The sequence below is a fragment of the Macaca nemestrina genome, chromosome 1 (assembly GCF_043159975.1).
Source record: "Macaca nemestrina isolate mMacNem1 chromosome 1, mMacNem.hap1, whole genome shotgun sequence".
NCBI classification, from domain to species: Eukaryota; Metazoa; Chordata; class Mammalia; order Primates; family Cercopithecidae; genus Macaca; species Macaca nemestrina.
Window position 1 is genome coordinate 124,505,278 of NC_092125.1, and position 13,348 is coordinate 124,518,625.

General features: G+C 37.9%; 1 protein-coding gene across 1 annotated transcript in view; it reads right to left on the minus strand.

Moving 5' to 3' along the window:
* Positions 1–1,046: 1,046 nt before the first annotated feature.
* The window catches only part of EEIG2 (EEIG family member 2), a 75,434-nt gene continuing 63,132 nt past the window's right edge, over positions 1,047–13,348 (minus strand). Inside the window, exons 7-11 of the mRNA XM_011753905.2 lie at positions 11,846–11,941; positions 11,524–11,713; positions 11,304–11,431; positions 10,449–10,518; positions 1,047–5,274 (exon numbers count right to left, since the gene is read on the minus strand). Coding sequence (XP_011752207.1) covers positions 5,232–5,274; positions 10,449–10,518; positions 11,304–11,431; positions 11,524–11,713; positions 11,846–11,941 — 527 coding nt within the window. The 3' untranslated portion in view covers positions 1,047–5,231. The remainder of the gene's footprint in view (positions 5,275–10,448; positions 10,519–11,303; positions 11,432–11,523; positions 11,714–11,845; positions 11,942–13,348) is intronic.

Below are 13,348 nucleotides of genomic sequence, written 5' to 3' on the forward strand. Positions count from 1 at the left end.
TTATACTCTTAAAATGTACAATTAAATTATTTTTGACTATAGTCACCCTTTTTTGCTAGCAAATGCTATGTCTTACTCATTCTTTTTTGTACCAATTAACCATGCCCACCTCCCACACCCTACCCCCCAACTACCCTTCCCAGCCTCTGGCAACTATCCTTCTACTCTCTATCTCCATGAGCTCAATTATTTTAATTTCTAGTTCCCACTAATAAGTAAGAACATGTGAAGTTTGTCTTTCTGTGCCTGGCCTATTTCACTTAACATAATGGTCTCCAGTTCCATCCACGTTGTTGCAAATGACAGGATCTCATTCTTTTTTATTGCTGAACAGTACTCTACTGTGTTTATATACCACATTTTCTCTATGGATTCATCTAAGTGTTGATAGACACTTAGGTTGCTTCCAAACCTTGGGTATTGTGAATAGTGCTGCAATAAACATAAAATTGCAGATATCTCTTCAATATACTTATTTCCTTTCTTTTGGGTATACACTAATAGTGGCACATTTAATAAGCATCTGTATGTCCAACACTAGAAATGAGTATATGTGTACAGATGCTATACAAAGGCAAATTTTGGCTTGACGGACCACTGAGTGCCTAGAAAGTAGCATACTCTTAACAATAATGCCCATGTCTTTCATTACAACCCAATAGAGTGTTGGTGTTATGTCCATCCTAGATTAGAAAATAGGTTCAGGCCAGGCGCATAGGCTTACACCTGTAATCCTAGCACTTTGGGAGGCCAAGGTGGGAGGATCACTTGAGCTCAGGAGTTTGAGGCCAGGTTCAGAGGGGAGTTTGTATTCAGACTCAGGTTTGTCTCACCCAAAGCCCAGGTCCATGCCACTGCATGGGCTGCCCCAGGGTTCAAAGAGAAGTCCGCCACAGGGGGCGTTCAAATCTGTCCCATGCTCCCTGGTAATAAATAAAGAAACCCTCAGGGATAAGTTATTTTGGTCCTTTCATTTCTGTTTTCTTACCTTGGCACAATTTTCTGATGGAATCTTAACTGATACATTTTAAAAGATAAAGAACATCTAAACTTTTAATATGTGATTTTTATTGAACATGTTCACCTTTACATTATTACAAACATTTTACAAATAAAAAATCAGTTTTTGTAAAAAAAAAAAAAAAAAAAAAAAAAGGAAACATTTCCTGGATTATCACTGTATAGTTGAAACAAAGAAATAAAATATATAAATATGAAGATCATTCTCCAAGTATTAGAACAGAATACTGATGGAATCACTTCAATAAAGTTATTCATAAACATTTGCATCGTTACCCACACATTGTGTCATCTTCCAAAAAATCAAACACATGAGAGGAAGGGGAGCCTCAAATGAGATGTATCTAAATGTCTTTTCTCCATGGGATTTGGTCAATGCATATCAGTAAGATAATTTCTTTGCTATATATATATAAGATAAACATTTGAAAATGCAGAATACATTGTGTAAATTAAAAATTTTGTCAGCTTTGTCGTATGGGAAGTAACTACATGGACCACCCACACAAATGTTTAAAATACACTGTGTATATATTATCTTACAAAAATCGCATATGTAAGGGAATAAGGCCTTTATTTCCAGAGCATCTTAACATAGGATTAATATAGGTATATTTATCTTTTATATTTTAGACTTCAAATTCTTTAACATCTCAGCTATTAACATTATGCATAGTACCTAAAACAACATATGAGTAGTGGTATAACACAATTTCAACTACAGTACTTGGTTGTATTCACATGACGTACCATCTAGAAGTGACCAAACAGAATTTCAGAACTGCCCAATTTAAAGACCTGTTAAGAAAATAAAATGCAACCCCGTCATATGAGCCCAGTTTGTCTCTCAGAGTGTTGCTACATATGCTGGAAGCCTGACACTTCGGAGTATGTACTTAAATGAAGTATTTGATAATAATGTCAGCTTCAGCTTGCAAAGTGTTCTAGTCAGCATAGAAATCTGAAAGCCTAAAATTACTTCTATATGTTAATTAAAACTAACTGCTGTTTGAATTTGAGTATGTTTTATCTGGAGGCTAGCTGGAGATTTTTTTTCTCCCTTCTAGCAACCAATTGGCTAAGTGGTCAACCTCTGTGGCTCACAGTTTTGTAGAAAAAGCATATACAAAAGAAACTAGGCTGGACACAGTGGCTCACGCCTGTAATCCTAGCACTTTGGGAGGCCAAGGTGGGAGGATCATTTGAGCCTGGGAGTTGGAGGCTGTAGTGAGCAACAATTGTGCCACTACACTCCAGCCTAGGTGACCGAGCAAGACGCTGTCTCTCTTAAAAAAGGAAAAAAAAAAAAAAGTGAAAAAGAAAAAAGAATCCAGAGTTTGCATATTATTCTGATAGTGTTAAGCTGGAATGGGATGGTGGAGTGGTGGAGTTTAGGACTCTTGGTCAAGACTTTTTCAAGATCATAAGCACTAATCCACATTAGCTGTTGGTATAAGCAGCCTTCAAAAACACCACAAAGGGGAGTCAACCATTCGAGTGTAAACTGATGGCCCAAGGCCTTCTCTGCCCTCTACTAGCCTTCATGACCTGTTGGGTCTCAGTGAGCAGCTCACGGCGCAGGAGGTGGGTCTCCTGACTGGCCTGTGCATTCTCCCAAACAAGATATTTAAGACTCTTCTTTATCTCATCACAAATACACAGCTTTGAAATACCATTAGTCTTTTTCTCTAGGATATAATTAGAAAAAGTATTGTATACATCTGCAAATTCTTCAACACTGGGTGATTTGAAATTTGACTTTAATATTTAAAAATACATTTATTAATAATCTAAATTTTCAAGTCAAATTTTCTAAACTCAAAACATAAACAGAAGTGGACTTATTATTTAATAAACAGATTTTTTCAATGGCTACATGGTTAAGATGTTCTTAACCATGCTCTCTGAAAAGGAGAATCAGAGCGTAAGGCAGACACTTAGGCAACCCTTAGTGAGTATTTTGAAAGGACTGCACTGAAATTTGAATACAAAGTGTGCCAATGGAACACAAAATGGAATAAAATGGATCCAGACTTTTGCTGACTACAGAAGACATACACATTAGTTCTTTTTTCTTCCTAATCAGTGTTTCTATTTATTAAAATATTTGTTATATTTACTACTACATAAATCAAGATGTATCTGATGGCTGCTAAGATTATAAAGGCATGATTCTTATGCTTTTCAAAATCTCTCTACTTTTTAAAAAGAATTCTGTACCATTTAAAATACTGAGAACCAGTCTTGTATAGAGAGGTGTCGGACCAAGGGCAGCCAAGGATAAGTAAGATGGGCACCGCCCTGACTGCAGCACCTCTTACATGTCTGATGAATGTTCTCCCTAAACCCCACTTACAATCTAGTTTTATCGTTTTCAAAACTGCAAAATCATCTGCACAGCACCAATAAAAATATAGCCTAGAAATAATATTTTGAAAATAGAAAAATATGTTTCTAAAAAATGTCATAATAAATATCTCTCTAAATAATATCTTCATATCTCTGTAAAAAACTTTCTTTGATTTTTCCCATAATATATAATGAATGGATCAGTTCACGTGAAGACAGAATGCAAGTCTTTACCACTTAATTCCCTTGGTTAGGCTAAAATGTTCAGGTCATTGTTTTATCCTTAAAAATAAATCTTAAAAAATAAAAAGTATAATAACTCAGAACATTCTCTCTCTCTGAGTCTCTCTACATTCAAAATATAAAACAGGGTATCATCTTTTAAAAAATTCCAGAATCTCTTGGTTAATACAGTATTGGATTAATGCAGAATACCCAATCCTTGAAATATAAAAAACAGCAACAAAAGTCCTAATATTAACTATTCAAAATTTTCCAAACCTTTAAATTTGGATATTAAAATAATATAATTTCCTCCTTATTTTTGCCAACGTGAAAACACCTAGACCAAAGTCATTCTATTCTGGCATATTGTCTTTCCTGGATATGACTTTGAAAGTAAGAATTGGGGAATTACTGGTTATACAGATTCTACATTTTTCTTCACTAACAGTGATTCCAAGAAAGTTTAGATCTTTCCACGTGGAAACTGTCATGTAAGGACAGAAAAACTCTAAGGTTTATCTGCTGTGCTAGTCAACTGGATCCAGACCAGGTATTCTTATTTTAAAAGCTATATTTGATGTATGTTATATTCTACTCTTGCCTCAAAACAACTAACTTTTGACACAGTGGAGAAGAAAATAGTACTTACAGAGAACTAAAATGGAAACCTACCAGTCCGCATCAGTCACGGCAAGCAGCTGTCATGCTGCTACCCACCACCACTTTGGAAAACTGTTAGCCTCAGATAAATCTGAATTTACATGGAAAAGGCTTCTCTGTTTCTGACCATATTACAATTCTCCTCTTTTTCTACATTTTGACTCCTGAAACCAGTAGACCTTACTATTCAGTGAGTTAAGACGGCTCTTCTGTTAGGGTGCCCAACACAGTGGGTGTTAAACTTATTTTGAGCCTTTTATGTAGTGCTTGGGGGTGATTCTGCAGTTCATCTAATATTAATGACAATTAACAATATATACTGCATAAAAACGGCATTACATCCATTCACGTATCTCAGACTGAAATGCACTTGTTATTTCATTTATGACTGATACATTGAGAATTATGAATAAGCACATCACATGTTTCAATTGTAGTCTAACATTTTCTCAAAGCATGAACACCCACGCTTTATACAACGCTGTAGGTAGTGTAGTAGGGAAGATTTCCAGAACAGGAATTGTGCCTATCTTGACAAATCTATAGGGTTTAAGTTATATTCATGTACTGTCTCTCAAACTAAAAAAACCAAACCATAGAGCCCAAATCTATTGAGCACCTTGATCACAGATTTTTACACTTGAATCCTAAAATGATACTCTGATGTGTATAATGCTGTTTTCTCCACTGGGGTGTTCTAAAAGACAAAGCAGGCTTTTCATTATCATGTGCAGTGACCACAGAAGCCAGGTGCTTCCAAGGCACATAGCAGCACGGTGCCTGGAGACTGCCATGCAGATGTTCCCCTTTGGTGGCTGCTACAGGATGGTGGTGGGTCCTTCCAGAGAAGAAATCAGCATTGGCTTTCCTCTTGATAGTTGAGGTTCATTTTCTATTAAGTGCTTGAATAAAATGCCTTGATACATCAACTACTCACATCTTAAATCCACAGGGAAATGTTTTCACCGGCTTGACTTCTAGCGTTTGATCACAACTTGTTCATAAGCTCCAGACCCCACCCTAAAACAGTAGAGGAAAAAAACTTCAAAATTTTGAGCTGTAGTGTTTGAAACTGTTTCAAGGAACCTTGTCCCTGGAGAGATGGGGCATTAGGTATTTTTCTACCAGATTTGATTTCCACAAGGTTTAAAGGCATCATGGATAGAAACTATGTGAAATATTAAATGTTTATAATTAATACATTGGATTAGTGTAGATCCTGATTCTTTTGCACTTATTCCCAAAATAATGTATTAGAATTTCCCAATTCTTGACCAATCGACAAACGGTGGCAAGAAATGCTCCTCAAACATGTTTATCTATCCATTCTAAAATCGGTCTCATCCAAGAGCATATGTTGACTCTGGCAGTGCATCAGGACTCCCACTGAGTTAATGATGATGGTCTTCAGCTGTCATAATATTGTGGCGTTTTCATGACAGGGTTTCATTCTGTTGCCCAGATGGAAGTGCAGTGGTGTGATTGAAGCTCACTGCAACAAGAACTCCCGGGCTCAAGCAATCCTCCTAACTCAGCCTTCCAAAGTGCTGGATTACAGGCATGAGCCACCATGCCTGGCCCATTACTGCCTAAAGTTATCACCAGGTACCCATTTCCCAATTTGTCAAGATGTCAGGGTATACCTTACTACTGGTCATTTCACCCTGAGTGTGCCTGAGTTTAGTAAGCCCAGAAGCAACCACCATGACTAGTGTCTCCCTTAATGACATTTTAAGAGGAAATTCTAAACAATGGAAGTAAGGTAGCAGTGATTACTAGCCCACCATGGACTTGACTGGACTTCTCAGTTGACTGCCCAGAAACTCCTTTTCTCACAGATTCATTCTACAGAAGAAATAGGAACTTCCTCAACAGAATGCCAGTGAGCACCCATTCATACCTACAGAAAATCAGAATTTGAAGAAACCATGGTGGGCAGCACGGCACACTGGCTTTTAGATGCCCTTTTAAAAATGTTCTCCTCTGGCCATGATGAAGTAACAGGAACCAGACTTTCCCTCCTGCCTTATATAATTAGAAAACTGGATAGAATGAGTGAAATGACAGTTTGCACATACCAGACAACAGGCAGTGCAGGACTGTGGTCCCAAGAAACAATAAATAAATGAAGAGAGCCCAACAACCGCCCCAGCTAGCTGCCTGAAGCAGTTTCCTTCAGGATCCTCCGAGCCTGCAGTGCAGAGAGGAAGACCCCAAATACAGCCTGCTGGTCTCTCTGAGTGGAGGAGTCAGAGGTCAAAGCTCAGAGGGGCTGGGGACTAGAATTTGTAGATCAGAATAACAGAAGGAGGGGTTGGGGAAAACAATGGCTTGAGAATTCCAAATTTGATGAAAACTGTAAACCCATAGATGGAAAAGCTTGATGAACCCCAAGCAGAATAAACACAAGGAAAAACATACCAAGGCACATCATAGCCAAAGTGCTAAAAACCAGTAATAAACAGAAAATCTTAAAAGCAGCCAGATATATATAAAAGACAAATCACATACAGAAGAATAAAATAAAAATACAGACAGACTTCTTGTCAGAAAAAATTTAATGTCCCTAAAGACAAGCGGGCAGGTGCATGCAGGTCCCAGTGAGAAAACCCAAGTGGGCCAGGCTGTATCCTGGGCAACACAGCAAGACCTCATCTCCACACAAAGTTAAAAAAGAAAAGCTGGGCGTGGTGGCTCACACCTGTAGTCCTAGCTACTCAGGAGGCTGAGGCAGGAGGATCACTTGAGTGCAGGAATTGGAGGCTGCAGTGAACTGTAATCACATCACTGTGCCCCAGCCTGGGCAACAGAGTGAGACCCTGTCTTTCAAAAATGAAAACCAAAATACTTTACGTAAGTCATCTAATTTAATGTTACATCCTATGAGTTCAGTATCTTATTTATCACTCTCATTTTATAGGCAAGGAAACGGAGCCTCACAGAGGTCAATAATATCAATCAATAGTGGAAGAGCTAGGACTTGACCCCAGGCAGTCTGATAAGACAGTCCATGCTTTTGATCATTTACTATTTAAATTCCTCTTGGTTGAAGGCTTGGCGCAACACCTCATGCCTGTAATCCTAGCACTTTTTGAGAGGCTGTAGTGGGAGGATCACTTGAGGCCAGGAGTTTGAGACCAGCCTGGACAACACAGCGAGACTCTGTCTCTACAAAAAAAAAAAATGCTGAGCGTAGTGGTACCTGCCTGTAGTCCTAGCTACTCAGCAGGCTGAGCCTGGGGTTGAAGACTGCAGTGAGCCGAGAGTGCATCACTGCACTCCAGCCTGGTGACAGGGTGAGACCCTATCTCTTAGAAAAAAATACCATTTGGTTGGAACTATATTTTCTGCTGTTCCTCTACTTAAATAAATAAAGCCCGGGTTTACTGAGTATATTATGTCATTTGCCCTTTAAAATTACTCCATGAGATAGGCATGGTTATTCCTACTTTTCAGCAGAGATAACTAAAATTCTATTGAAGTTAAGTGATTTACTCAGGCCCCAAAAGTGGTCTGGCTAGGATGTGAACCCAAGTCTCTAACTCAAAAACGTATGTTCTCTCCATCCTTCATACCACTGTCCTTATAAATGTTACTTTTCTACCTGGTTCCTCCTGCTACTGGTCTCTCCTTGCTCTGATCTACCCTTCAAATAATAGCCAGTTATTTTTCTAAAATGCCAATCTGATAGGTCACTTCCCTGCAAGGACAGCCAATGGCTCCCCACTGTGAACATGAGAAGAAGAAACTTTGTTATGGCAAGTGAGGCCCTTTACAGCCTAGCCCAGAGATGCTTGCCATCCTCATGCCCTTAAATACCTGTTCACAACCCCCTCTCCTCAGAAGAACCTGAACTATGTTATATTATTAATGTGTTAAGTACAATGGGATTTGGTAAGATATAGTAAGATATAGTGGTTAAGTACAATGGGATTTGGACTCAAAGAGACATGAGTTTTAATCTTGGTTTTACCACTTACTAGTTTTAAGGCCTTGGGCAAATTACTTCTTCTTCTTCTTCTTCTTTTTTTTTTGAGACAGTCTCATTCTGTCGCAGAGGCTGGAGTGCAGTGGTACAATCTTGGCTCACTGCAGCCTCCATCTCCTGGGTTCAAGTGATTTTCCTGCCTCAGCCTCCCAAGTAGCTGGGATTACAGGTGCCCACCACCACGCCCAGCTAGTTTTTGTATTTTTAGTAGAGACGGGATTTTGCCATGTTGGCCAGGCTGGTCTTGAACTCCTGATCTCAAGTGATCCACCCGCCTCAGCCTCCCAAAGTGCTGGGATTACAGGTGTGAGCCACCACATCCAGCCTAAAATTACTTCTTTGTATCTTTGTTTCCATTAAAAAAAAAACACCAAACTAATTGTAGTATGTTGTGAGCACTGAAAGATACTATATAAGAATTGGATAAAAAAAATATATATGTACCTGTGCTTGGCATATAACTAATAAATGCTCAATGCTACCTATAGTTGCTATATGTTTATTATAATTATATATAATAATAACTGTACTTATAAACTCATTCTATTTGTTCCCATTACCAGGAGTATTCATATTCATCATATTCACCTTATAAGCCCCCCACTTATTTTTTATTCTCCCAAAGTCTCTCTTCAAGTGTGAACTCTGAGGTCCCGTTTCTGTTCTCTCAAACTTCCCTCTACTTCTCTCTATTACAGTATTTATTATAATGTTACGATTTTTAGTTTGTCCATCTCATCTGTAAGAAAGAGTCAGACAGTAAATATTGTAGGCTTTGTGGGCCAGACACCACTCAGCTCTGCTACTGTAATGCATCAAAGCAGCCATAAACACTATACAAATAAACAGGCATAGTTGTGTTCCAATGAAACTTTATAAATACAGGCAGTGGGCCAATTTGGCCTATGAGCTATAGCCTGCCAGCCCCATGTGCTAGACCATAAGCCGGCAGAGGGTAAGAGCTTGGTCTTTTCTACTTGCATTCTTACCCAGAAATTGGCCCAAGAAACAGTTACTGAATTTAATGAGCAGATGAGTCAATTAAAGATCTAAATAGTGTTATATCTTCTGTAAATCCTTTTTCACATTACTCCCTGGAAGTAGTTTTATATGTCTCTCTCTTACCTACCTATGATATCTGATTGTAGTTAATTGTTGATGTAGGTTTTTGCTGTTAGTCTATTTTTGAGCCTTGTAATGTGCTGGACAAATAGGAGGTACTCATTAAAATGAGTATTAGTAAAAGAAATGAATGCAAAATTCTTTTAGGTTTTGAGCATGAGAGAATAAAATAACTGTCTTGGTCCAAGGGGCTCCCCCCTGAAACTGTGACTCACTCTGTAGTTTTGCAGGGACTCTACATAAATATGACATGGAATGGAATTAGGGGTGCACAGAAGTGTGGGGAGCAGGCTGTAAGGAGCAAGGGAGTGATCAGAATTCCTACACTGTCCTTGGTGTCTGTGCTCACTGTTACCTGCGGCAGTGCTGATAATCAGTGGTAAGTTTGGCAGGTGACTTTTCTTCATCTGCATCTGAATAACTAGCAAAACGGTATTTGGTTTTCAGAACTTTTCTCAATATGTATGGCAGTGGGGTGGAGAAAAGGAGAGTACAAGAAAGGTTAACAGCAGCTTAAGTTGCTCGGTGGCTGTGTAACTGCTCAGAAAAGATAACACCATTGACTGAGAATGTAATTTTGCTTTGCTCTTCCTAAAATATCAGACTAGTGATGTACAGTGGCACATGCCTATGGTCCCAGCTACTCAAGAGGCTAAGGCAGGAGGATCACTTGAGCTGAGGAGTTTGAGGCTACAGTGATCTATGATTGCACCACTGCATTCCAGCCTGGGAAACAGCACTGTCTCTAGAAAATAAATTAATAAAAAATTAATGTTTTAAAAGACTAAGAACTCTTTTCTAAATGTCCTTTTATATTGCAGCTTTCCCAATGGTCTACTGGTCCTTGACTAATACACTTTAAAAATACTTCTAAGGAAATTAAAAACTAATTTATAAAATATAATGTCAAACATATCCAGAATAAAGGAAACAGAGCTACGCTAAGAGCTGTAACTCTTCTTATGTAACTACTGCTGTGTTTCCTAGCTTCAGCCTAATATAAACTTTGCAACCATCATCCTCTACTCATGATTAAAAAAAAAATTAGTCTATATTTTAATAAGACACTATTTGTACTACTTACCTATTTGGAAGATGATGACTGCCAAAGGTTGTACTTCCCCCAGGACCCACAAATAGCCTTAGTCCTTCTTCTGCAATACACATTTAAAATGTTTGTTACATGCACAATTATCAGACTATTGTCAAATAGTATTGATATTGTAATAATCCATATTTTACAATTCAGTTTATTAAAGAAATAACTTAAAAACCAAAGTTACATACACATGTTTTAAAATAGGCAATTTAAAAGATACTCTAAAGGTTATTGCTCACCAACTTTTCTAAAGCTCTTTTTCTTTTAGCTGAGTAATGGAGATAGCGCTTCCTACAAATTTCCATAAGTAAGGTTTAATTATTTCTCTTTATACCCAGCTACATAATGAAAATAAGTCCATTGTTAAGTGCTTTCTATTCACATCAACATGAGTAATTATATCTTTCAAATTGGTGGCATACAAATTTTCAGTTTCAGTGAAAATTCTAAGGAGGGAATGAAGGATTCCATTATTCACTATTATTGTTCTAAGACCACCTCCAAATTACAACTGTGGCTTAAAGCACTTGTAACAAAAGCAGATGTAGATACCTATCATTAGGTATACAAACATTGTAGACATCTGGGCATAATTAAAAACACAATACATGTTTTATTTAAAATTGATCACTTTTAACTAAAATGTGTTTTTTCTAAATTCAATAATCATTCTCATTAATAAATGAGTTATAAAGTTATCTTGAGATTTTTATGGGCATGAAATTTACTATACAAATATGCAACAGTCATATCATGATGTTCTGAGCCTCTTTACTGCTGATTACACAGATTACAAAAACCTGGATTATAGGAATCTATGCTTAACAGTTATCTACACACCTTCAGCACTGGAATCAAGGCTGAAGTCTTGACTTTGTAATATTTTCTCCACAATGTCATCTGCATCCACCCTGGTGTCATCAACTCGCTTCAGCTGAGATTCTACAGAATCTTGTTTCACTGGGCATCTTTGAAAAGAATTACATTTTTTCCTTTTTATTATGTTATGAAAACAAAGTTTTTTTAAAATTAAAATTTATTCTTTAAACTAAAAGGATACCTGTTAAGTTTTTCTGAAGCTGTATCTTCTTTATCAGCTGTATCAAGATTTGGCTCAGTGATTTTCTGCTCGATTTCATCACATGGCTCTAGAATACTTTCAACTCCTGTTGATGTGCTTCCCACTGAGGTATTTCTTCTGTGGCAGAGCTCAGAGAAACTAGATGACCGGGAGTGACATGTGCTATACCCTGTCAGAGAAAATCACCTTGGATATCATACTCATATCAAACACTCTGCAATCTGACATCCTTCCCCCACACCACAGCAGTTTCAAGTCCCTTTGGAACAATAAGGAATTCAACTTCACTGTTAGCCTCTACCTGATACTTTTGACTGCTGGCTTGCATAGCTTGATGTTCTAGAATGTCCACAGGCACCAAGTTCGTCTGGAACAGAGGCACTCTTTGCTGAAAGATCTGTAATATGTCATAACATGATGTCATTCTTATTGCCAAAAAGTGAACGGTCAGCTTGTATTCTAATCTGCAGACTTTATAAACTCTGCCAAGTTCATTATCAAAACAATAAGCTAAAAAATGAGAGATATCCTTTTAAGTCAGTACAATGGAAATAACTGTATTGCAAGAAATACAAAGTATTTAAATACCTTAGTATTATATTTTTCATAACATTAAAAAAATTATTTCAGTCCTTATTAGTTCAGTCCATGCAATAAACTCCTGTTTTTCAAAACATTTAACAGCACTCTATCTTAAAACTGCTATAGTTTTAGTGTTCAGTATTCTCCAATAAAAACGACTCTGATGTATTCTTTTTTTTTTTTTGAGACGGAGTCTCGCTCTGTCACCTAGGCTGGAGTGCAGTGGCCGGATCTCAGCTCCGCCTCCCGGGTTTATGCCATTCTCCTGCCTCAGCCTCCCGAGTAGCTGGGACTACAGGCACCAGCCACCTCACCCGGCTAGTTTTTTTGTATTTTTTAGTAGAGACGGGGTTTCACCGTGTTAACCAGGATGGTCTTGATCTCCTGACCTTGTGATCTGCCTGTCTCGGCCTCCCAAAGTGCTGGGATTGCAGGCTTGAGCCACTGCGCCCAGCCTGATGTATTCTTATAAATATTCACAAAATTGGTAGGTTTTAGTGTGGTTTCTAAGCAAATACTGCTTCCTTAAAAATCCATCACAACAACAAGCTACAGAGTACTCTATTACTTTAATGTTAGTGTTGCTAGTGCTAGGCTGTAATTTGGGCAATATCTGTGGCTTAAATCAACACAGCATGGGATGTTGCACTGAGAATAAAAGTTCTTAAGAAAGTGATTATAGTATTCAGATTCAAAGTAAATGTACAAAAGGCAGTGTCAAAGCCATTTCTAATAGTTTCTGATCATGTGTATATTCCAGGTGCCAATTATATATTTTCAGAACCAGGCTTCTTCCAGAGAATGCAGAACTGTGACCATTTTCCCTAGGGCACAATCATATTTGGAAACAAGAACCGTTTTTAACATAGAAGCAGAAGGAAAGCAACTAACATAGCTATTATAGCAACCATTCTATAAATGATATTGCATGCAGTTGGACCAACAAATGCTGCAAAACAAGGAAGCTATTGGAGTAACCTGGTCCTTCTGCAAAGGTTTCTCATTTCTGGACAGAGTATAAGTGGCCCAAGCATCTCTACAGTGGTCCAAACCCAAACATGCAGCAAAACCTGAACTCAAAAAGTTAGTTCATATCAAGAGTTATGCAGCGCTCTTTACTTCTGGGTTTGGCTCAGATCTTAAGTCATCCACATATCTTCTGGTTTTCAAAATTTATTCATTCAATCAATATTTATTAATATTTTATCAAGTCAGGTGCCTA